The sequence below is a fragment of the Anser anser genome, assembly GCF_964211835.1.
Source record: "Anser anser genome assembly, chromosome: 2".
In the NCBI taxonomy this organism is placed as follows: domain Eukaryota; kingdom Metazoa; phylum Chordata; class Aves; order Anseriformes; family Anatidae; genus Anser; species Anser anser.
This window is the reverse complement of record NC_139721.1, coordinates 21,098,946-21,121,251: the sequence shown is the minus strand read 5'-3', so window position 1 is coordinate 21,121,251 and position 22,306 is coordinate 21,098,946. Positions and strand designations below refer to the sequence as shown.

General features: G+C 37.7%; 1 protein-coding gene across 38 annotated transcripts in view; it reads left to right on the top strand.

Annotated features, from left to right (window-relative positions):
* Positions 1 to 22,306, top strand: part of RIMS2 (regulating synaptic membrane exocytosis 2) — a 462,822-nt gene that overhangs the window by 110,512 nt on the left and 330,004 nt on the right. For all 38 annotated transcript variants that reach the window (XM_083822300.1, XM_083822296.1, XM_083822280.1 and 35 more), the window contains one exon: positions 9,468 to 9,778. In XM_083822300.1, the coding sequence (XP_083678426.1) occupies positions 9,468 to 9,778 (311 nt within the window). The remainder of the gene's footprint in view (positions 1 to 9,467; positions 9,779 to 22,306) is intronic.

Sequence of the window (22,306 nt, the reverse complement as noted above, 5' to 3'; positions counted from 1 at the left end):
AACTCAGGTTTACCTACAGAGATGAGTAGGGATTAGCTTGTAACAATTATCTGCAAGTTCTTTACAGAAGATTAAATGACATGTCACCACCTAGAAATTACTGGCTCAAGTGAAACAATGAGGCGTAACTGAACAGTGATTTAGAGGGGAAAGCTATAAGCAACTTCCCAGTTCCTCAAGCATCAGTATTGGGAAGATCTTTAATATTTTTACTACTGGCCTTGGCATAGAGGACAGGAATGCAGTAATTAAATACATTGGTGACACAAATTTGGATAATTTGTCAGCACAGAGGAGGAAAGGGATAGCACGTAATAAGGAACTAGATTATCTTGCAAACTCCAGTAGTAAAAATGGGTTAGATTAGACAGCACAAAGTGTAAAATTGGGAATTTAAGGACTAATAAGAATATCTACTCTGAACTAAAAGTCCTTTTATTGTAAATCACTGAAAACAGTATAGGAGTCTAGGATGCGCTAAAAGCAGGTTTAATGCTTTTCTTCCCTGTGCTGTAGGTACAGAGCAGGACTGCTGGGATGATCACGTGTGTGAACGTGTGTGACTAGAAGCTAAGGCCGCAGTACTCCAGGCCAGGGACACCTGTGTGGGCCAGACCTGCCCGACACCCCTCAGTTCTGCTTTCCACAGCAGCGTGGCTGTGTCTGAGCTGCGTATTAGGAACAGTTCTCGCTCTGTTGTTCCTGCACTGTGTGCTGGCACTGTCTGGGAGGTGCTGGTTAGCTAAGGCCGGGCTGTGCCAGGAAGTGTAAGAACTGATCGGCCATCTTGGGCCAGCACCTGGCCCTGTGACAGGGCTACGTCTTTCTGGAATAGGCTTAGCCCAAGAGAGCTACATCTTGCAAAAACTGAAGGGTTTTTGTGGGTATGTGATTAGTCTCTTCAGAAATATCAGGCAGCAAGCACAGAGGAGAGAAAGGAGCTATTTAAACTAAATGACGCTGGTATAAGAATAAAGAGTAATAAAAGTAGCTTGAAATAAATGAACACTGGAAATTAAAAGGCATTCTCTCCACTGCAGCATTAAGCCTTAGAAAAGCATTTTGATAGATTTTGGCCTCATTATTTCTAGCTAATTTTATGTTGGAACTTTACTAAATTGTAAAGCTGCCTGATGCAGCAGGCACATGGAATCACTGCACAAGGTCTCTTTAAATCCAATATTCTTATTAAATGAGCTTAAATTGTAGTTGAGAAGAATGGCAGAAAATGCATGCTCAGTTTTCTTCCTTAAGATTGTTAAAAATTATAGTATTGGTGCAGCTTGGTCAACTGCACATTCTCAATATGTTACATAATTATGCAAGTTTCCAAAGTTAAAGGAAGACCTTGTGGAACAGTGTTGTATATTCCATTCACTTACGGCAGGTTTATTTCATGCAAAAAACCACCACACTTATTTAATGAGCCCTCATGGCCCTCTGGAGTACTGTATAAGCTTACATACTCAGCTTTGGAAGCCGTGCAGCTGTATTTGCTGGGATGTAACACTTGCTAGTGTGTACTATGACCAGGTCACACCTGGTTTCACATCAGCCATTTCCTCACTGGAAGTTTTTCCACCGTCTAGTTCCTTATGAAATCATGAAAGAATTGTGTATAGTCTGTATGGCTGTGCAGGAATTAACGTGCTATTTCCATTGGAATTGTTTAGAAACGTTTCAGACTCAGTAGCGTCCAGGTGTGCCTGTGCCATAATGAAAAAGGCAAATTAGTGCCTGTACAGATCTTGGACAACATCAGTTATGTTATATATGAACTGCTTATTTTTATGCAGTCTGCTTTAGAAAGAATGAGCATGCTTATGAAATGTCTTTGGCTTATATTAACCCAGCTAAATTAGCGTTCCAACTTACAATTTCTAGTTGCTAATGTTGTGCATTTGGAGAGGGTTGTTACATTTTTTGAACACAAATAATTTATTTTCCTAGTCAGGTGTTTTATTCACTAATTTTGCTCTTGAACAAAAATAAAATTTATGAAGGAAATTGTATATGCCTTAAAGATAATAAAAAATTGTTACAACAGAGATGGCATGTCCCATTAGGATAATTGATACAGAATTAGTACAAAAAGCGAGTATACCTTTTATAACGTTGTTGTGATATTGTTCTCTTCTATGCTTAAAAAATAGTCACATAACTATATACTGTATCAAAAGCGTGCACAAGCAATGTGCCTACTTTATGCTGACTTAGCTGTTTGTGACCATCGTGACTTTTCATATATAATATATCCATTATCTGCAAAATTTATTTGTACAAATACATATAGTCTTCAAAATTTATGTAAAGATGCTAGTCTCATACTAGTATTGTAAGCTTTCCCAATTTTATTAAGTAGTCTTGGAATCCATGAAGGTATTTAATACATTTTTGAGGAATATGTGTCCATGGGGCAGGTGTAAACAGCCAAATGAATCATTATGGATATAGGGCCAATAAAAATTACAGTAGTTTTGGCAGTTGGCCAAACTGATTTTAACTTTATTACTTGCCTGAAAGTGAAAGACAGTACCATAGCACAGACTAGTGGCATAAGAAAACGTTGAAAAAGTAAGTTATTTTTATCAACTCTTTTATAATAGTCACAAATTCATAATCTTTGCTCCTGTAATATACTTCATTGAGTGAATGCATTAATTTCACTGAAGGAAGTGGTGTTACAGAAAGGGTGGAGGCATCCCATGGGTATAGCTGAATGGATAAATGGTAAAATACAGCCTCTGTTTGCTATAGTGCAGCAGTAGAAGAAGCTGGTATGCAGTGTCAGTAATGTTACGGATTTTTTTGTAGTGGTTATGAAATCTTGCAGATTCATGTGGCTTTGTAAGAGAAGCAATAAAATTGATTGGCATCAAATAAAAACTAAAAAGTCTTTAAGAAAAATTTCACAATACTATACCAACTACAAGGAGTTTCTGTTCTCAGTTACAATCAAATACATCCAGAATAGTTCTGCTGACCTTAAAACAGTTATTTGGGATTTTTTTTTTTATTTTTTAGAAAAAGAATTTCAAAAATGCAATTGGAAGTGGTCATAGAGTCATTCAGTATGGAAGGGACGTTGGGATTCCTCTAGTCCAACCTGCTTCTCAAAGTAGGATTGACACTGGAAAAGAAGAGAGACACTTTTTTAAGTTTCAAAAAAGAATATATACATGGAAAGAAAACAGAGGAAAAAGAAAGCAAGATTTCTTTGGAAAAAAAGGGTAGAATGTGATCATACAGGGCCTTCATATTTTGCATGGTGATGACTTGTCTGTATGGCCAGAACAGTATAATGAAATGGAAAAGTTTCTGCTTTCTGTATGAGCATAAATTAGGCATGATCTATTCCATTCACTCCAAAATAAGCAATTCATGTTTTTAAAATCTTCCTAACTACAAAAGATGCATCGGTCTTGACCTGAACCTCTAGAAGGATGTCTCAAGAGATGAACCCTAAATCCTTGAGCCATTGTGAAAGCCCCTATGCTTTCCAGAAATATGAGTGCTGGCTATTGATAGCAGATGCTGTAAGTCTTGCACAGTTATAAACAGTTGTAAGCAATTGCTTTCAATAAAAAACAAACCCAAAAAGAAAAAAACAACCTAAAACAACAACAACAACAAAAGGATAATAGAATTAAAAACTTTAAAGGAAGCATCTTGTAGAAAGGATGTAGAAAAGGATTGTAGAAAGAAATATTAACTTTCTCTCACCAGTGATGGATATCAGTAGTCTTAGCTGTAAGAGAGAATCCAGATTTTAGATTGGGAAAAAAAAAAAAGTGAATTACTGTGTTTTAGAGCAAACATGATCCATTTTTGATAGTGTACAGAACCAAATAGATAGGATTTAATATTTTAGCTAACTTCAAGAAGTCTTCTATTTTAATTCAAAGAGCTTTGAAACAAGCTACTCTTTTTACCAAGAGTGCTAAAAAGTTTTACTTCTGAACAGGAAAATTAATAGTGGAATTAAGTGCTGTTGGTATTTTACTGGGGAAAAGATGGGTGATGTAATGTACTTGGAAACAAACCAATGTCCAGAAGAGTAGATTGATCACATTTTTTGGGGAGACAATGTTCAACGGGTTCTTGCAGCCCCTGAATCAAGACAACCATTGATTAAACAGGCAAAATAGGGAAAGCTCATCAGAAATGGGAACTAGAGGTAAGGAAGATATCAGTGGGCTTATGGTAGGGCCGCATCAGCAAAAGACACACGGGTTTGCTGTGTAATTGTAACTTCAGTGACTGTACGGAGGAAGCTGGCTCATGTTGCACAGTGCCAAGACTGATTCAGCAGCGTCTATTCCAAGTCAAAGCAGTGACTAGTGGAGAGGTGGAAGTATTTCTTCCTCAAAACATTTCTTTGGTATAGGGTGGTTTCAGACGTTGTACTTCCTCCCTGTTGTAATCAAGTTGATTTGCAGACAGACTGTATGACTGACAGACTGAAAAAAAGGAACTAACTTCAGTATGTCAGTAAATGTGATTAGTTGTCTTGATGCTGGGCTCAAGCAATGAGTTTTCTTATTCTTCATTTTCCTTCCCCTTCCTTTCAATGCTATGTTCTTGCTACCTTTGAGAATGTTTAAGAAATGGTACACATAATAATAGATACATATTTTTAAACCACGTGAATTTTTTGGGAATTGTCTAGCAGCAAGCACAGCAGTTAATATAATGCTAATATATTGCCTGCTTCTGGCAAGGAGATGAATGCTGAGGGAGCTGGTAGTACCGTAATAACAAGCCTTACTCTTCCCTGGAAGTCTTACTACCCTTCCAGTATGATTTTAGACCTCTGCAGACCTGTAATTCGAACTAGAGTTCTGGAGGCTAATGAGGATTTAGGGTAAATATTTATTGGATTGTAGTATCTAAAGTATCAAACTCAGGCTGATGTGTAATCAAATATATTGTGTCTTTTAATAAAATCTTAAATGCAGGAAGACTTCCATTTTGCTCTCAGAAGTTAGTGTTCGGCCATCTATACTTTAATAATACATAGGGGAATAGCATTTTGTGAGGTAGCTGTCATTTCCCATAATTTATCTGATACTATTAAAAGGACTGTGATACTGTATCATTTTTGTTAAATTACACATTTTTGGTTTAAAATATATTGAGGTATAATTTTCTCATACATTTCTTTTCCCTTTTAAAGAGTTAGTCTGTGTAATACGTTATGAAGAATTTCAACTGATGAACAAATATGTAATATTTTTATTTAGGAAAATACAAAGGAGTAGTTTTTCTTGCATTAATTATGTCCAACATGTAGTCGTGCAATGGCTGATTATTCAGCTATTGCAGGCTTTGCAGAGTTTGGTTTTGTGTGCTTATGGAATAAATAAATAGTACTAATGTTGTGTAATGAAAGCTTTTGGGCAGTGTTTAAAGAAATTAGAGCATGCTGTAGAATAGTCTTGTCAGAACTGCTGAAGAAATCCAAAAATAATTAGAACTTGTTTGTTCGGTGTGTAGCATTAATCTTAGTGAACTACAAGCAGATGGAAGGTTTGAGTAAATCTGTCTGATCTGAATTTGGAATATGTCTTTTCAAAAAGAAAGTATTGTATTAAAAAAAAAAGGTATTTGTCTTAAATTAAAATGAGAGTTAATGTCGAAATGTCAGGCTAGATGTATTTTGTGTGATTCTTTTCACTCTTTGCAGGAGAAATGAAAAGGACTTCAGCAATTCTTAGCCTAGGCACTAGGTGGTGGTTCAGGCTTTTGTATTGAAATGTGGATCAGCATCGCTCGCGCTTTAGAATCTAAATTTACTTAACGATTAGAGCTGTTGAAAAGCACATTTTTGTCCTTCTTTTGCTTTTAAAATCGGCAGTGCTCCAGTGGTGAGAATTGACCCCAAACTGCAACAGTGATGTTTGTGTGCAAAGCGTGTTTGTGCCTTACACTTTGAATTCCTCGGGGTGGTGGTGAGGAGTTTTAGAAGTGGGTGCAGGAGGCAGCGTGCCCCCGCCGGCGTGCAAATCTCTTATGTAAGGGAAGGGCCTTTTGTAGGTACTGTTGTGGAGGGGAAGCTTTTGTGGTTCTTCTTTGCAGATATGTCGAAAGGCATTAGGCATGAGATTCACTCAGACAGTCTGCTTTGGCAGGGGGGTTGGACCCGATGATCTCTTGAGGTCCCTTCCAGCCCCTAAAATTCTGTGATTCTGTGAGTCTCCCCTTACCCTCTACGATGTATTTCTGTCCCAGTCACCCAAAATCCCATCGGGGTCTTGGCAGGGTGAGAGCCACTCCACAGGGTCTGGGAGCTGCTGAGTGGCTGCCCCAGAGGCGCGTGGTGGCAGGAGGAGAAGTCCTGCCCTGGAGGATGCCACCTTGCTCCCCGTGCTCTTACACCCATGGCTGCCATTCAGTTGAGGGGTCTGTGCTGTAAATTGCCAGAATTTTGTACGTTGCAGCAATGCTTCTACACACGGTAAGATGGAGATGTCATTTGCGCCCTGTAGTGGAGGAGGGCTTGAATTTGGTGGTGCACATTGACAGCACGTAAATTTCTGTGCCTGTGCAACACTTGCCATGGGCTTTGCCATTACTTGAAGCTAAAATTATAACTGCTTGGGTCAACACTATGGAAGACTGCATGTCGGACTACATTGTAAAATAAGCTTTAGAAGTGTTAGATATATGTATTATGAAACACTCTTTAAAAAGGCAGAAAAAATCTGCAAAATACATAACTATGTGTGTTTCCATGGTCTGACTTTTTTTTTCCCCCAACATGGAATACCTTAAGTAATTTTTTTTTTAATTATTCCTTCTGTTTCATGAGGTGCTTTCAGTATAAGTGCCCATATTTTTTCCTGCAGGTCTGACCCAATTACTTGGGTTGTCTGTAAGAAACGTTGCGTGATGGAAACAGCTGGAACGAGTTTGACTTCAGTAGGGCCTGGGCCGTAACGTTGCCCATACTCCGTAACGTGTTACTGACAGTCAGTGAAAAACAGCTGCCAGGCTGTAGGTGGAAATGAAAATACCAGGTGACGTTGTAGATAACTGCAGCAAAGATAGGTATAGCATCTTTACCCAGGGACTGGGCTTGTTCGAACTTTCATCATAAACTGCTTGCTTGTTTCATCCAGGTCTCGTGGCCCTGACAATTGCATTGCTCTGCTCTGATGTACATCGTCAGCTACCCAGCTTGGCAGCAGCTGAGATTTATATTGAAACAGATCACTAATTTTTGTGTGTCACGGGGAAGAGGTTAGATCAGGAGTGCTCTCGTGATTCTGCTTTTGGAGGAGAAGATACTAAATCCTGTTCATTCAGGAAGACCTATCATTTTGTAGGGTACAGGACGATAATGCTGTTTGTCCTGGAGTGCATTGTCCCGGGAGAAAATGGATGGCAAGGACATAGTTGCTCAAGTGTTTAGACTGTGATACCGAGTTTTTGTGACATTTCAACACCTACCAATATAGGAAAATAATACGAAAAGCTGTCAGGGATTTTATTGTGCAGTGATTCAAATTTTACATATTTTTATACTTAAATAATCGTTTTGAACCTGCTCCTTTCATTACACTGACACACAGATGGAAAGTCTCTTTCAGCTCTGTGCAGAACAAGCAGAAATGCTAAAGGCTTTTAATCATTACTGGCTAAGGAGGGTAAAAATACTTCTGTCTTTTGTGTCAAAATTCCACTTCAGAGCTTTTGTCTATTTCCTAATGTAATTATCAGGAAAGGCAAAACAGGCTTGTTGTGCCATTATATTTGAATGATGGCCAGACCTGAAGCATACGCGGTATTGACCTTTCTTCTGGGGAGATCTAGCCTACTTCAGACAGCCAGCTACTCGGGGAACCTCTCTTTTCAACCCTGTCAGTGCTTGGATAGCTTCTTTCGCCTTGTTGAAATCCGTTGACTTGACTTCTCAAAGCTGGAACACTAAAAAGTGAGGAGGGATGTTTGCCAGGATGGGGCACACTGCCACCGGCGAGCAGGGCCTACTCCTCCTACCCCTGCCTGGCAGTCTGTGAACGAGGCAGTCGGAGAGTTTGAGCAGGAGCTATGCACACCAGCAGCCTTCTGTATGAAGCTTTCACCAAAACACTTTTGGTGAGACTTAACGAGATGGCACGGCCCAGATTTTCTACTAGATAACTTACTGGGTAATAAAAGTAAGATGCAGCTTGCAGCTTCTGAAACCTTTTGTGGTGGACAGAGCCAGGTGGGTTACAGATTTGGAAACACTCCCAATGTGATTCAACCATCTAGCACTGTAAAGAATAACGAGGAGCTTTAACTTTAGCCATTGAATGTTCTGTACTGTAAATATTTGAAAGAGGCAACTCGGTGTTAGATTAGAACAGGAGGCTGAGTGTAGACAGTGAAGGAACATGTAGTTCCAAAGGGATATCATTTTGTCTGGGAAATAAGACAAAAAGTATATAAAGAACATAAAGAACCAAGTTAAGGCTAAAAAAAAATTATAGAGCGATGGACTAAACTTGTAGTAAATTAATTTTATATACAATCAAAATTAAGATAACATCATAAGCAATTTGAATATGCCATTGAATTAATAGCTTGCCTGTTATATTTTATTCATTACATCCTGATATATTTTAATGTAATGTAAGAATTGAATGTGAAATTAATTTACAAATAATTGGCATTGGCAGTTTCCTGCACTGTCATGTGACTAAGGTGAGCAGACACAAAAGCCTTGCAAATGAGCACATTTTAGAATATTAAAAATCTCATTGCTAAGTGCAGGATCTCACAACTGGGAAGTTATAATAATTTTAACCATTTAACAAGCGTACAGTGAAAGCTAATTCTTGGCTATGAAATGGAGAGACTCCCCACCATATGTGCTGTGTTACTTTATTTATAAAATGACTTTAATTTACAATAGGTTTGAAAATCAAGTCACGTCTTGAAGTCAGCTTCTTCATGTAAATATAAAATACAGACCACAGCAGAGCCTTTTGGCTCTGAAGTTACTTGTTGCAAACAAGCAGAGGATTTGTTCCAAAGTTCCATACTCTGACTTAGTAAGAAAATGGTTTAATGAATAAATAAGAGAAATGTTTAATTACATTTTTTTCACTTCCTCTTTTCTGTCATCCTCAGCCTTTAGTCTTTATTTTCGATTTTTACTTTTGATGCCATTGGAATTCCAGTTGGTAGATGCTTTTCATATATTTGTCTACTGTCTGTGGCTTTCCCTTGTGTTGTAAATCATGAAGCAAAGGTAGAATAAAAATATTTTTATTTATATATATTAAAAAAAGTCTGCCATGTTTGTACAGACATATTTTGTTGTGCTGTAGATAAACTATTGTAATTGTAATAGAAAAGTTAGAACAGTATTATTTATACCTTTGGAAATGTCACTAATCAGTTGATGTATGCTTGATGAAAACTTGTATACAGTATTTACTAGCTAACAACTTTTCTGTTTAAATATGTCTGAACAGGTAATGTGGGTATGTAACTTGTGCCGAAAACAACAAGAAATCCTCACAAAATCCGGAGCCTGGTTTTATAACAGTGGATCAAACGCACCACAGCAGCCTGACCAAGAAGGTATCAGAGGTCTGCGGAACGAGGAAGCACCTCAAGAGAAAAAGGCAAAGCTGCAGGAGCATTCGCAGTACCAAGGTCCGCCAGGTGACATATCCACGCAAGGTTTGGACAAAAGTAGATCTCAAGGGCTCACCAGACAAGAATCAATTAAGAATGGTTCAGGAGTAAAGCACCAAGTAACAAGTGACACAACATCAGACAGGTAAGAAAGTATTTAATTTTTATACTGAAAAGATCTGTTGAATTTATGGTACAAATGTATTTTTTTCTTTTTGAGATTCATCTTATTTTTATTCTGTAACCTATAAAATCCATTTGGGGATTTTTGAAACAACCCTAAGGAGAAACAGCTGAAGATCCTCTTAGTGTGTTCAGATGGTCATAGACAATGTGTGTTCTTTGCTCCTTCTCATAAAAAGAGTTGATGGAAAATGACAGTCTCAGTGTGACAAAGCTTGTCCATGTGCTTGCAACTTGGTCAGACCACGGTCATGTGCTGTACACACGTGAGTTTGGGGCCGCTCACTTCATGGCAGAATTTTTGTAATCCAAAATAGGGTTCAAAAAAGCAGGTTAATGGGTGATGATGAAATCTTTGTGTGGTGATCTCAGTATTTTCGTGGTTTCTCAGTTTCTTGCTGCTAGTTCTCGTCATTAGAATGAATTTTTATTTTTTTTTCACTGATTTGACTCAGCACTGGTTGAGTGGCTGTTTCAACAGTAATGCAGTAGGACCTGCATTTGGCCAGAGGGTGGAGATGTAGCTTCCATCCCTTTCTCTTGATGTGATTATGCCAGAAGTCACCAGAAGGCTCTCAACCTCTGTGGCTGCACTTTACTGGAACACAAAAGTAAAAACTGTTTCATTAAATAAATTGAATTTCCTTCTAAACAAGACCAGACTAGAACTTGAAACGTATTGGGAAGGGAAAGAAGAGAGTCAGCTGGCTCACGTGTTTCCATGGAAATGATGTCCTCTCTCTCCAGAGGCCTTTACCTGCCTTGGTATTTGGCAGCCAGAGCAGCGTAATCTGGCAACCTTCCACTTGCTGCCCAGCCATAACCTTTTTAACAATATTTATACCTCAAACTTGAAGCAAGTTACACAGCTATAATGTCTTTTGCAGCTAATATAATTAAAATCATTTTCCCTCTTCCTCACCTCTTGAATTCTACCATATTTCATTTCCTGTTTTTGGTTTTATTTGGGAACAAATTAAATGTAATTAATCTGACCCTTTTTGCTTCACTTATTCTGCCTGTTGCCTTTTGCTCTCATTTCAGCTGATGGGTTCAGTACCTAGTGGCTCTGAGTGCTCCTCAGTTATTTGAGTGGTATCCGAGAAATACAGTACTAAAGCTGGCAGCTTAACTTCATGCTAAGGAGCAGGAGAGATGATGAGAAAGAGTCTGATTCTCTTTTTATTTTTGTTTTACTTAATTTTGCCTGGAGATGGAATCATACACAATGGGATGATAAAAAAACAACAGGCTTTCTTGTTCTTAGCAATAAATTTACTATGAAAGTTTTTTATATTATATGTGTGCACAAAGAGAGACGGAAAGAAGGAGATACAAATATATCATTCAGATATGTAATATGTATTTACTCTAACCAGAGTTACATGATGAACATGGACGGTATAAATTAATGTTTACCAACAGGAAGAATGGGGACTTCATGCCTGAAGTCAGAACCATTTGGCTAATCGTTATCAACATTGCTCAACGGATTGCTCTTCCAGAGTTTATCCTCTTTCTTTTTTATTTGGGTACTAATACTAGTGTTTCCTCATTAACATATGCAAGTATGCCTCGAGTGTATTTATATGTTGCATGTTATTGAAGGTTAGAGGGTCTTCTGAATAATTTTCTTACCTAGTGTACCTCACGTTAACTGTCCTTCCTTTAATGGAGGTAATGAAAGGGATTCCTACTTGATGCCCAGTCATCAAGGGCTGCTTGGTCAAATGGGCTGTTAGAGGGGAATATCAGCATCGTCGGGAGAGAGTAGCCTAAAATTCAGGGATGGAGACGGGCCTTAAATTCCAGCCTCTATACGCTGTCATACCAACTCTGTTCTCAGCAGCAATACTGGCAAGGCTTACAATTTTACTGCATTCAGTGGCTGTTAAGAAGTGAACATAATGTATTATTATCTTTCTAATGAAGTCATGCATAGAATATTTATCATAATTTAAAATATTTTTTAATATTTATAAATCCATGTATATTCTTCTTATTATTATTGATCAAGTTAAGAAAACTTTTTTTTCCCTTTGAAACTTACAGTTGTCATCAAGCAGTTGTGTTCAACTTTTCCTAAAGGTTTCTGGTCTATCCTTAGTTCCTGAATGCTTCGTGTTGTGTATTCTTTTTAACATTAACTGAAAGAACCAGCCAGTAGAAAAACATGTTATATGAAAGATTATCATGACAGGCTTTTTTTAATTCTTAAATTAAATGCAGAAATTGAGCTACTCTAGTATGTTAAACGATTTGTCTAGTTAAGCTAAACCTAAGGGAAAAATGTGGCAGATCAAAATGATAATAGGGAAATGACCAAGAAGTGAGAAATGTTTAAAATATTTTTTGTGTACCTTGCACGGTGGAAATAATAGAACTAAGTAGAAAATGAAAACTATATTGTCTCTATTTTATTTTTTGTTCCAAACACATTAGTTTTGATACCAAAATTGATTTCAAAAGTTAAAAACAATAAACCACTTAAGATAAAAATGTATCTCTTTAAGAGTCTCCATAAGACTCCATGCACTTCAGTTTTTCTGAAAAGACAGGTAGAATGTCATTTTTTTGAAAATTTTTTGATCATCTATGTGGAAGCAGAACAAAATAAGGAATTCATTCACTGCTTCCCATCAGCATGCAGATGTTCAGCCACTTCCAGAAAAGCAGGGCTCCATCATGCGTAATGGTAATTTGGGAAGATAAATGCCATGACTCCAAATGTTCTGCCTTCCTTTTTCCTTCTCCCCATCTTTTATTGCTAAACATGATGTCATATGGCATGGAATATCACTTTGGTCAGATGGAGTCACCTGTCCTGGCCACCTGGCCTGTCCGGTCTCAGTTTCTTGTGCACCCCCAGCATCCTTACTGCCAGGGCACCGTAAGAAGCAGAAAAGTCCTTGGTGCTGTGCAAGCACTGCTCAGCAATAACTCAAACATCGGTGTGTTATCACTGTTCTGGTCACAAATCCAAAATATATCATGATATGAGCCACTATGAAAAATACAAACTCTACCCCAGCCAAAACCAGGACACTTGCTCATATTCTGTGAATCCCAAGGACATCAGTGCCATTGCTGTCTCATTCCTTCCTTTTTTTTTTTTGTTTTTGCTTTTTAGTTTTACCATTTCTGAGTAGTAGTAGTCATATTTTTGTCCTGTTTTCTTTACTAGTATTATTCTCTATTAAAATAATAGTAATTGTTTGAAGTGTTAGACTGGCGTTCCGTTCCCTTCCCAACAGCTTCATTTACAACTGATAGATCCTAAACTGCTCAGACACGTAGGTACTTGAATGTAGGTCCTCTGATTGATCTGAAATTTGTTGCCTTAAAGAAGTCTGCGATGATTTCGGATTGCACTTTCTCCAAGGATGTTTTTCTTACATTGGATATATTGCAGAGGAAAAGAGAAGTCATAAATGATTCAGCAGCAAGTTGTACTTATCACCAGCAGAACGGTTTTCCATTATTAATCTTTTTTTTCTTGTCCATATCCAATATTTATAATCTGCCTTACAGTGTTGTTACTGCTTTCTGTGTTGTGAATCTGTGGAGAAGGCAGTGGCAGCAGGCACACCGTAAGATCTAGTGTTAATTTACTTTCAGTAATTGGCCATCTCAGGTGACAATGCCATAATTTGTTTTGCATGGAGATTTTATGCTAAGGGCAGTTAAGAAGTAACCGTACATAGTGGTTTTCATAGACTTAACCCCGCGAGCAGAGCATGGATTCTGATGTAGGATAACACTAGACGCTTTGAAAAGTGCCAAATGATGTGAATCAAAGAAATGCAAAATATTACTCTATGTAATCCATAGACTCAGAAGGTCCGTTCTGAGGTCTGCTGTGCACAGATGGGGGATTTATGGCTGTATGCACTGCAGTTCTTTGATTTGTATGATCCAATTTCACTTTAATTCTGGATTACACAAAGGGCCCTCTTTGTTTTATTTTGATAAAAAGCACTCACGTACTCTTATTGTCGCCAAGATCTACATTACCCATTATTCAGTAAGTTTAGTTTTAGTTCTAGCAACAAAATGGTCTGAATAGGCATAGACTTCTTTCAGTCATTTTATAGCATGTGAAATGGCTGATTTCTTAATTCCTCAGCCTAAGCCAAAGCAAATGTTTATAATGTCCTATTAAAATGTGTATAACATCCTATTAATAAAAGCTGGGGAACAGGGAACCTTAATGCCGATCTAAAGCTTTTTCATGTGTCATTCTATTTGCCTGAACTGTTAGATCTGCAGGTGACGTTCCCATGTTTGAGCTGCAAGGTAATTATTTTTCTTGCTCTTGGTAGGATCGGTTTTAAAGCCATTTTAGTCATTTTCCAGATCTGACTTTAATTGTTTAAATTGTAAATCTTTTGTGACATTCCAGGTGTGTTGATTCGTATACAAACTCTTTCCTACATATCTGGCCATTCACAATCCTTTTTTGGGAATTGCTCTCTTGAAGTAGGAAATGAACCATGCATCTTCCCAGCACAAGGTTATGATCGTGTAACTATTTCTAATCTCATGCCTGCCTGCAATGATATTATGTAGTTCAGGCAGATGTGATTGATTAAGATGTGAATTGATTAATTGATTTAATTCCCTCCCCCCAATACATCTTCATAGAATCCAAAATTCTTTCCAAAGTCTGGAATTGTTAACTTTAACTTTATAATATATGTTTTTATGCATTCTGTTACTGAAAGATAAGCTCTTCTCAGGGATATTTTTCATGAGATTCAACGCAAAAAATTACAAAAATATTGCAAGAAAGTTCGTTTGCATGTTTTATGAGTCAAGTAGACAATTAGTAGACATTATTTTTGCTTCTATCAGAGGATGAGCCATATCAAAAAAGAGAGCTGGTTCTTGGTATCTGTGAAGATCATGATCTGCGAGATCATGATTTGGAACAAGACTAATGAATAAAGCTGCCCGAACCCCCTTCAGAACTGTAAGGATATGAGATTAAGTCACACAGAACAAACAAACAAACAAAAAAACAGAAAGAAAACAACAAATTGAGAGGGTGAGCAGCTGCAGAGTTGCACAACATCAGTATCCATTTCCCAGGCCAGCAGGCACAGATAAAATATATCCTTCTTCCCTCCTCTTCCCTTCTTTCAAAGATACACGCATGTTTTGGGGGTTCATTTTCTATCTTCCCTATTCTTTATTCTCAGAAAAAAATATAATTTTGTAGAAGTTTCCACTAACTACAGCAGGTTCAGGGGATTCATTTTATTCTGGGTAAGAACTGCAGACAAGATCATTGAGGTTCATTGGGGTCTGGAGATGCAGGTTTTCTGCATCTATTTTTTATGGAATATATACATGCATTTCCCACATACAGAGGTGTTTTTTTCCAATGGCAGCAGAATGGAAATGGTCCACTGCGTCCTTTTGCTTCCGTTCTTGGAAGGAGTGCCAACATGAGCTGGCAGCATAGACTCTGTCTTTTGGGACTGCAATTGGGGATGTCAGGGTGTGAACAGAGAGGAAAAAGAAACCAAAATAAGGGGGAGCAGGAGGAGAGAGGAAAAAGCAGGCATAAGCTAGCTGAAAAACAGCAAAGAGCAGCATGCATTAAATAAATGAAAATGTGTGTACATCTGTTTCGTGTTGTATCTTTTACAAATGGCTTTTCATTAATTACTGAATTACGAACGGGTGGTGCTGAGAACACCACTGACAGTAGGTTATTGCAATTTAAAACACGATGCTGTCACATGAAAGATCCAGTCATTTCTTTCCATCAGGCTGAAAACCATCCATTTTCCAAGATTATCACTGTTTTTCTTCTGCAACCTACATACTTATGACACAGCACTGTAGTGCAGCCTCTGATTTTGATTGTTTTATTTCCGAGTACCTGTGTTGAGAGCTCAGGTGTCTTAAAAAAAAGCGTGCAGTCTGCACTTGGAGCTGTGGAAACCAAGCATATTTGAAAGCAAACTCAAGTGAAATAGAGACTTTTCTTTTTTAACCTATGTTTTTCCTCCTGCTGAACTATTTAAGGACTGTGAAAAATAGAAAAAATATGCACAGAGACAATGTTTAAACTAAGGGAGTTGGTATCCAAGAGTTAGAGTGAAAATGCTACGTGTAGATTTCCACATATTCAGAATTATCCATTAAGGACAACTGTGTTTTTAAAGTTTTTAGAATTCTTTATGTATGATTTAACTGACATGAATTTATTATTTTATGTGGTTTTGGCCATCACAGTGGAAAAAATACACAATTGTTGAGAAAGCAAAATGATATGATTTGCCTTCATGAATAAACCTAATCACTTTGTGCAAGTATTTTTCAGGTGAGTTTGAAATTAAAACAATATTCCTTTCCACTGATGGGTACAAAGAGCTGTCACTGACTAACACGATGCAAAACTTGGGCATTAGAAGTACCCCACAATATTTTGAACATGTTAATTAAAGATTTAAGTTTTATGAGATTTGAACTGCATCCAAATAAGGTTTCATCTTTTGTCGTTCTGCTGCTGTTTCAGTATTTTTCCCCACTTTGATAGCCAGCCCCTGGCGTGGTAAAGTGAAACCAATGTCAATCTCAGAATTTTAGTCTCAGGAGTTCTGCTTTTTTTTCTTGTGCTGTCTACTCTTCTATTTCAGTGTATGCTCCGTGTGTTTCTTGAGATAGTAACTCAGAAGAAATGAGTTAGTTTCTTCTTGCCAGACCTACTCTTTTAATCATTTCATACCTCTACGTACAGGTCCGGGGGTGTGGTTCACCATTTTATGGCTATTCCAGTTTACAGGTACAAACCAAAGCTACTTTTATTGACTCTCTAAATCTGGAACAGCATAAAAGGGAAATTAATATCATCTCCGGGCAGAGGAAGCAATAGAAATTTATGGGAAGGGAGCCAGAGAAAATGCGGTGTTTAATTATTGAAAAGAAGTACCTTGGGTCCAAAAAAGTCAGAAATCCTTCAGTGTATTAGTTAATGAAATAATTAGACACAACAAGGGATTAAGCTACACCTACTTAGGAGGACGAGTGCGGAGTTTGGTACTATCTCTAATGGCTGCATGCAGAGTCTCTGTAAGAAGCTCCCGAGTGCTACTGATGTCAGTTCGCAGCCCAGACCACCGACAGCAGGCATGCTGAGCTCCTACCTGTTATTAGCAGGCTGCGAGGGGTTATAGCATCTCCATGCTCTTCTGTCTTCTGGAACAGAGGGGGAGCTTTTCATCTCTCACCATCACCTTTGCAGAACTGTCATCCGAGAAGCAAAACGGTACAGTTCTGCTTCTCTCCTAACCTTGGTTTTGTGGGTCTCCCACTCACATAAACCATAAATAGTTTCGGTGCTAATGCAACAGTCAGGGCACGTGCGGCAGCACTATGACTGCAGCGTGGTTTTTTGAGACTTTAATTCCTTCTCTCTCTCTCTCCTTCCTCTCTTTTTTTCCCCTCCCCTCCTCTTTTCTGCAAAGTAACAGGACAACCAGTGAGTTGTTTGAAAATGTTTCTTATGTCGCTTTATTAAAAAAAAAAAAGTATTTTATTTTTATTTATTTATTTTTAAGCTAGCCTTCTTCCTCTAGCTGTAGAATCTGTACTGAGTAGCAAAAACCCTCATGGGCCTCTTACCAATAGTAGATAAATTTGGTATCCTTCCCTCAGCTAAAGCCAGTCTGTTTGGGAAGAGAGAAAAGAAAGAGGAAAATGCCCTAACTGTAGCAGAACTAGCCTACCTTAATACACAGTCTAAAACTGCTGCTTTTCTTTTCAATCATTACAGAGTGTTTTAATTAAACACATAATATTTTGCTTTTGCTATTGATTACATGATTTTTTTCTCAACTATGTGTATTTGTTGCATTTCAGTGCAACTAGTACTTATTATTTGACTTTCCTCGCTCTTAGAAGAATGAGCTTAGAGAAGTCTTGATAGTCACTGCTGATACTTGGTATCTTTGAAATGGAGTTTGGCCTTCCACTGCAGTGTTACACTTCTGTATGTCACAGCTATATCTTTAACTGTGCCAAAAGACCATTCATAATCTAAATTTATAAACAGAGATCTCAGCTGTATCAGAATATTGAACACTTGTATTAAACACTAGCATCAGCTAACATTTATGGAATTAAGTGCAGTTTTGGTTTTAGCTAAATTGACCCTAAAAGAAAGTAATATCAGAAAAAAAATGAAGGTAGTAGTATTTTTATTTTTAATGAACGAGGCCAGTACCTTTCTGGGTTGAGCATATCTCCTCAAATTGCTGTTTTGTTGACCTTGCAGAAACATGGATGTTAGAGCTCATTGTGTGTACATAATCCTTAGTTGTGCTGTGCTTTTTCCTTTGGAGTCTAATTTCTCTTGCAGTGTAAATAACAGATTTTGTTTAAATTCCATATTTAAAAAATTGGTGTGTAAAGGTGAATAAGAGGCATCTGCGGAGTGCAGCTGGGTGAATGGGCTAACATTTAATAACGGACCCTGCAAACTGAAGTTTGCAGTCTCTGGCAGCAAAGTGGTTCTGGAACCTACAGGAGGCGATTCAGTGAATGGTCTTTTGTGTTCCTGCTTTTTAGCATGGCAATGTGGGCTGAAAATAAAAAATGAGAATGAATAAGTATTACTGGCACTAATTCCTTGGCTCTTCCTTTGTGCCTCTGGAAGACACAAATAATAAAGCAATCAGTTCTGTAATGCAATGTAAAAGATAAATGACAACCAAATGGCAAGATTAATAGTTCTACTAAATGTAAACTTATTTTATTAAGTCACATTTGAGGAAAAAAATAAATGAAAAGTGAATGTAACATAATGTGACCAGGATGGCCATATTTTCATTATTAAATATTATGCTATTAAAAGGTACTGTTTTGTTTTCTGCCTTGTCCTTGGCATAATTATTTTTTCTCTTTCTCCCTCTTCTTCAAGCCAAATCCGCATTTGTCCCTTTGTCCACTCTGGAGTGTCTTTTTTGTTATTATTAGCTAATTTTCTTTCTTTTGTGCACCATCGTCTGTTTTTCACTGATCTGAGTTCTTGACCAAACTCTGGCTAGACATTAGAAGTGTTTTCAAAAATATGCTTGTGGTATTCCTTCACTTAAAGACAGACCCTTTCTTCTCTAATCCGTTTGTTTTTCATTCCCCTTGCTCTAGCTCACCTCTCGATTTCCAACAATGCTTCAGCCGTTCATAAGTCTCCTTCCAGATTTGTAGCAATGCGAGTGCTTCTCTCCCAGGCTCTGGGAAATCTTAATTTTGTGCCTTTGAACCCCTCTGTGTTGTCTACTAACCAGAAGGATCTATCCCTGTTTAAAGGAATAAACCAGCAAACTAGTGCAGTACGATATCATTTCACGTTAAGACGAAAATACAGATTATCCGAGGTCAGTAACCTTTAACTGTAAGTGGAGTTACAAAATCCAAGGTAATATATGTGTATGATATGCAGTGGGTTGTGTATGTGCAACTTAATACTCACAACTTGCTCTGACGTCTCTGCACCGTGCAGCTTTGTGCCCTGCAGCCATGCCCTGGCATTCCAGAAAGCGACGCCAGGAAGTGCCCGTTCCTGCAGCACTGGGCTCCTGGGGGACGGACTGGGGGCCTCAGGAAGTGTATCATGTTCAGAGAATAACAGCGGGTTTAAGTTGCTCCAGATAGTTCTCCCAATTTCTGGTTCAGTGTTTTCTCAGCCGATACTACATGCCTGAATGGGTCCCCAGATGTAGTATATCTGCCAAATAAGTTTTTATTATGCAGTTTGCAATAAGATAAACCATGAACTTTGTGCAGAAACCCATTTTCTTTGGCAGAAGGAAAACGGCAAGGCCAACAGTCCTTATGGTAACGTCTTGACAGAAAGCATTGCATTTTAGCTGCAGGTTGTTTTATTCTGTAATGACTTTCTGAAAATCTTTGGCTGAGCTTTAAATGATAGACTTCCACGATGCTCGGTAAAACAAACAAACAAAAAACTTCCACTGTGGCAGAGGAGATTAAACTGGAAAGCATCTGATTTTCTTTGTAGTGCCAAATAAAGTCCAAAGCCTCAGAGGGTCATTGGATTCTAACGTACCAAATCAGTGCACAAAACCGATTTTTCTTCCAGAGGTAGATTAATTTTAATTAAACCTTGTTGACTCCGACATCAGGTCCTGGGCTGACAAAAATGGGCCTTCTTCAGTTGGATCTTTACGCTCCAGTTAGAACTGTGAGGAATAATCTAAGCTGGAAGAGGAATCACAATTAATTTAAAAATCTCACCTCTTGAATTTTAACAAGTCAACAACTCAACAGTTAGTTCATCCATTTCACCTCCTCATGATGCTGAGATAATTGGATTTTCTTTCTGAAATGGATGTGTAGCGATTCATCTTCCTGTAACATTCCTTATCAGGAAATAGATTGAAAAAGATCTCTTGAAACAAAACCAATTTAACTTGAGTTTTAGAGTTCCTAAAAACAATATGTATTTTGGGTGCTTCCCATGTCTTGTAGCTCAAGTAAATATGATGATTGGAGAATTTATTTTCATTTAGAAAATACGTATGGAGATTTGAAGCAAGAAGTTGGATCTTTGAATAAAGGGAATTTGAAAGAAAAAATAATTATTACTCAGCAGGTTGTTTTGTTTTGTTTGCTTGTTTTTTGATGCAGAGATTCTTCCCTAAATGAGAACATCAATTGTAAAGACTCAGAGTGAGAAGGAAGAGAGGAAAATATGTTAGTTAAATAATGGGTAAAAGGAAAAGTATTTGCTAGATGAGATTCTTAAACTCTGGAGTTTTGGGTATTAAGGCCAGTATTAGCAGTGTCTCAACTTTTTCTTCCCCCAAAAGTTGTTTTGGATACTTTGCAGTAGTGACTGATGCACTGGCATATATCAGGACCATTCTTAGGTACTTCTTACTCCTCCTTCGAATACTTATGAACATTTAAGAGTGAAAAGCCTGTGTCACACTTGTAGTTATTCACAAAAGCTGTTAGTTATTTTCAGAGTTAATCGTGGTGAAGCTGAGTAAACCAAGAGATTTCCCTCAAGACGAGCATTTTAGATTTCATGTTCTTTGTGGCATATGGGTTCTTCTCTTGGAAGCATTTGTTCCTCTATGAAAATTAAATTTATTTGGAAATTTATACCATGGTGATCACCAAGTGTCATGAAGCCTAACATTTATGAAAACAATCAATTACAAAATCAGTTTCCACCCATCCCCAAAGCTTTTAACGTAACGGCCAGCATTGCCATTACTCCACTAACATAAAAGCCCAGCATTAAACTGAAGTCTCTCCAAATTAAAATATTGACACTATTCCTTAATGCTTATAAAATTTGGGCTGTATGACACTGTCAAAGGAAATGAATTCCAGAGGTGTGCCCTCATTAGGAAAATATTCTTCTGGTATTCCAGCCAGCTGAAGATAGGAGCAACGCAGGACAGCATAAATCTTATGATGACATGAAAGGAAGATAAATTAGTCTCTTTGAACTGGTTCCCAAGATATGGAAGGCTCCAACTTTTATCCAGTGTATTGAATTACAGCAGAAATTAATGAACAATCCGGTGCATACATGTGTTCTCTCAGCTCCTGTTTCATAAAACAAAAAGGCTAATCTTTGTCGTTTGTAGAATGACCTATTTTCTAGTATGCGCATATTTGTTTCCATCACAGATCACCTGGACACTTTGACACACAATACAAGTTTGGAGGCCTTTAAGGGTCCAAATCAGTCATCTGAAAGTAGAGGTAGTGCAATAAATTCTGTAAGACATTGTCCAGATGACTAAAGGGAATTTATAAAATTAATTAAACTCCAAATCACATGAAATGAGAGCCGACATATATACATTTCCACAGCATGACCATACCATGAGCTTCAAGATAAATGTAGTTGTTATTTTCTTTTCATCGTAAGGAGCATTATGATCAACTTGATCAGCCAAGTAAATGCTTGCGTGTAGATCTCATCCAAAGGGCATGATAGCTGTTTATTTCACAAAGAAATTATTATTCCTGCCGGCTTTCCTTCTCTTTACCTGAATATGTATGTATACTGAACTCGTTACTGTGCTATGTGCCTTTACCTAGTTGGGAATCATCAGCGTGCTGTTGTAGGATTTAATTTTTGCTGTCTGCTTTGTGCTAATCATGTCCCCTTGTAAATCACTCTTATTCGGGGTATAAGGGATATAAGTAGTGACTGTCTGTGAGCACTGTGGAAATCAGCTCTCACCTTGAATCAGTCATCCTGATATGAAGAGGAAAGAAAAATGTCTGAAAACTCCTAGTGCATGCCGTTTGGCTTCTGTTTTTAATATTTTACATTACTAATCATGCATGATATTTTTAGCAGTACTTTAAATCACCTTTGTTTTTTTCTGAGTGGTGAAAAATTCTGACTTCTTATGAAAATGAGGAACGGATTTTTTTTGGAGCAGATGAAGATATCAATGTATAGGCATTGTTTCAAAAATCAATCACA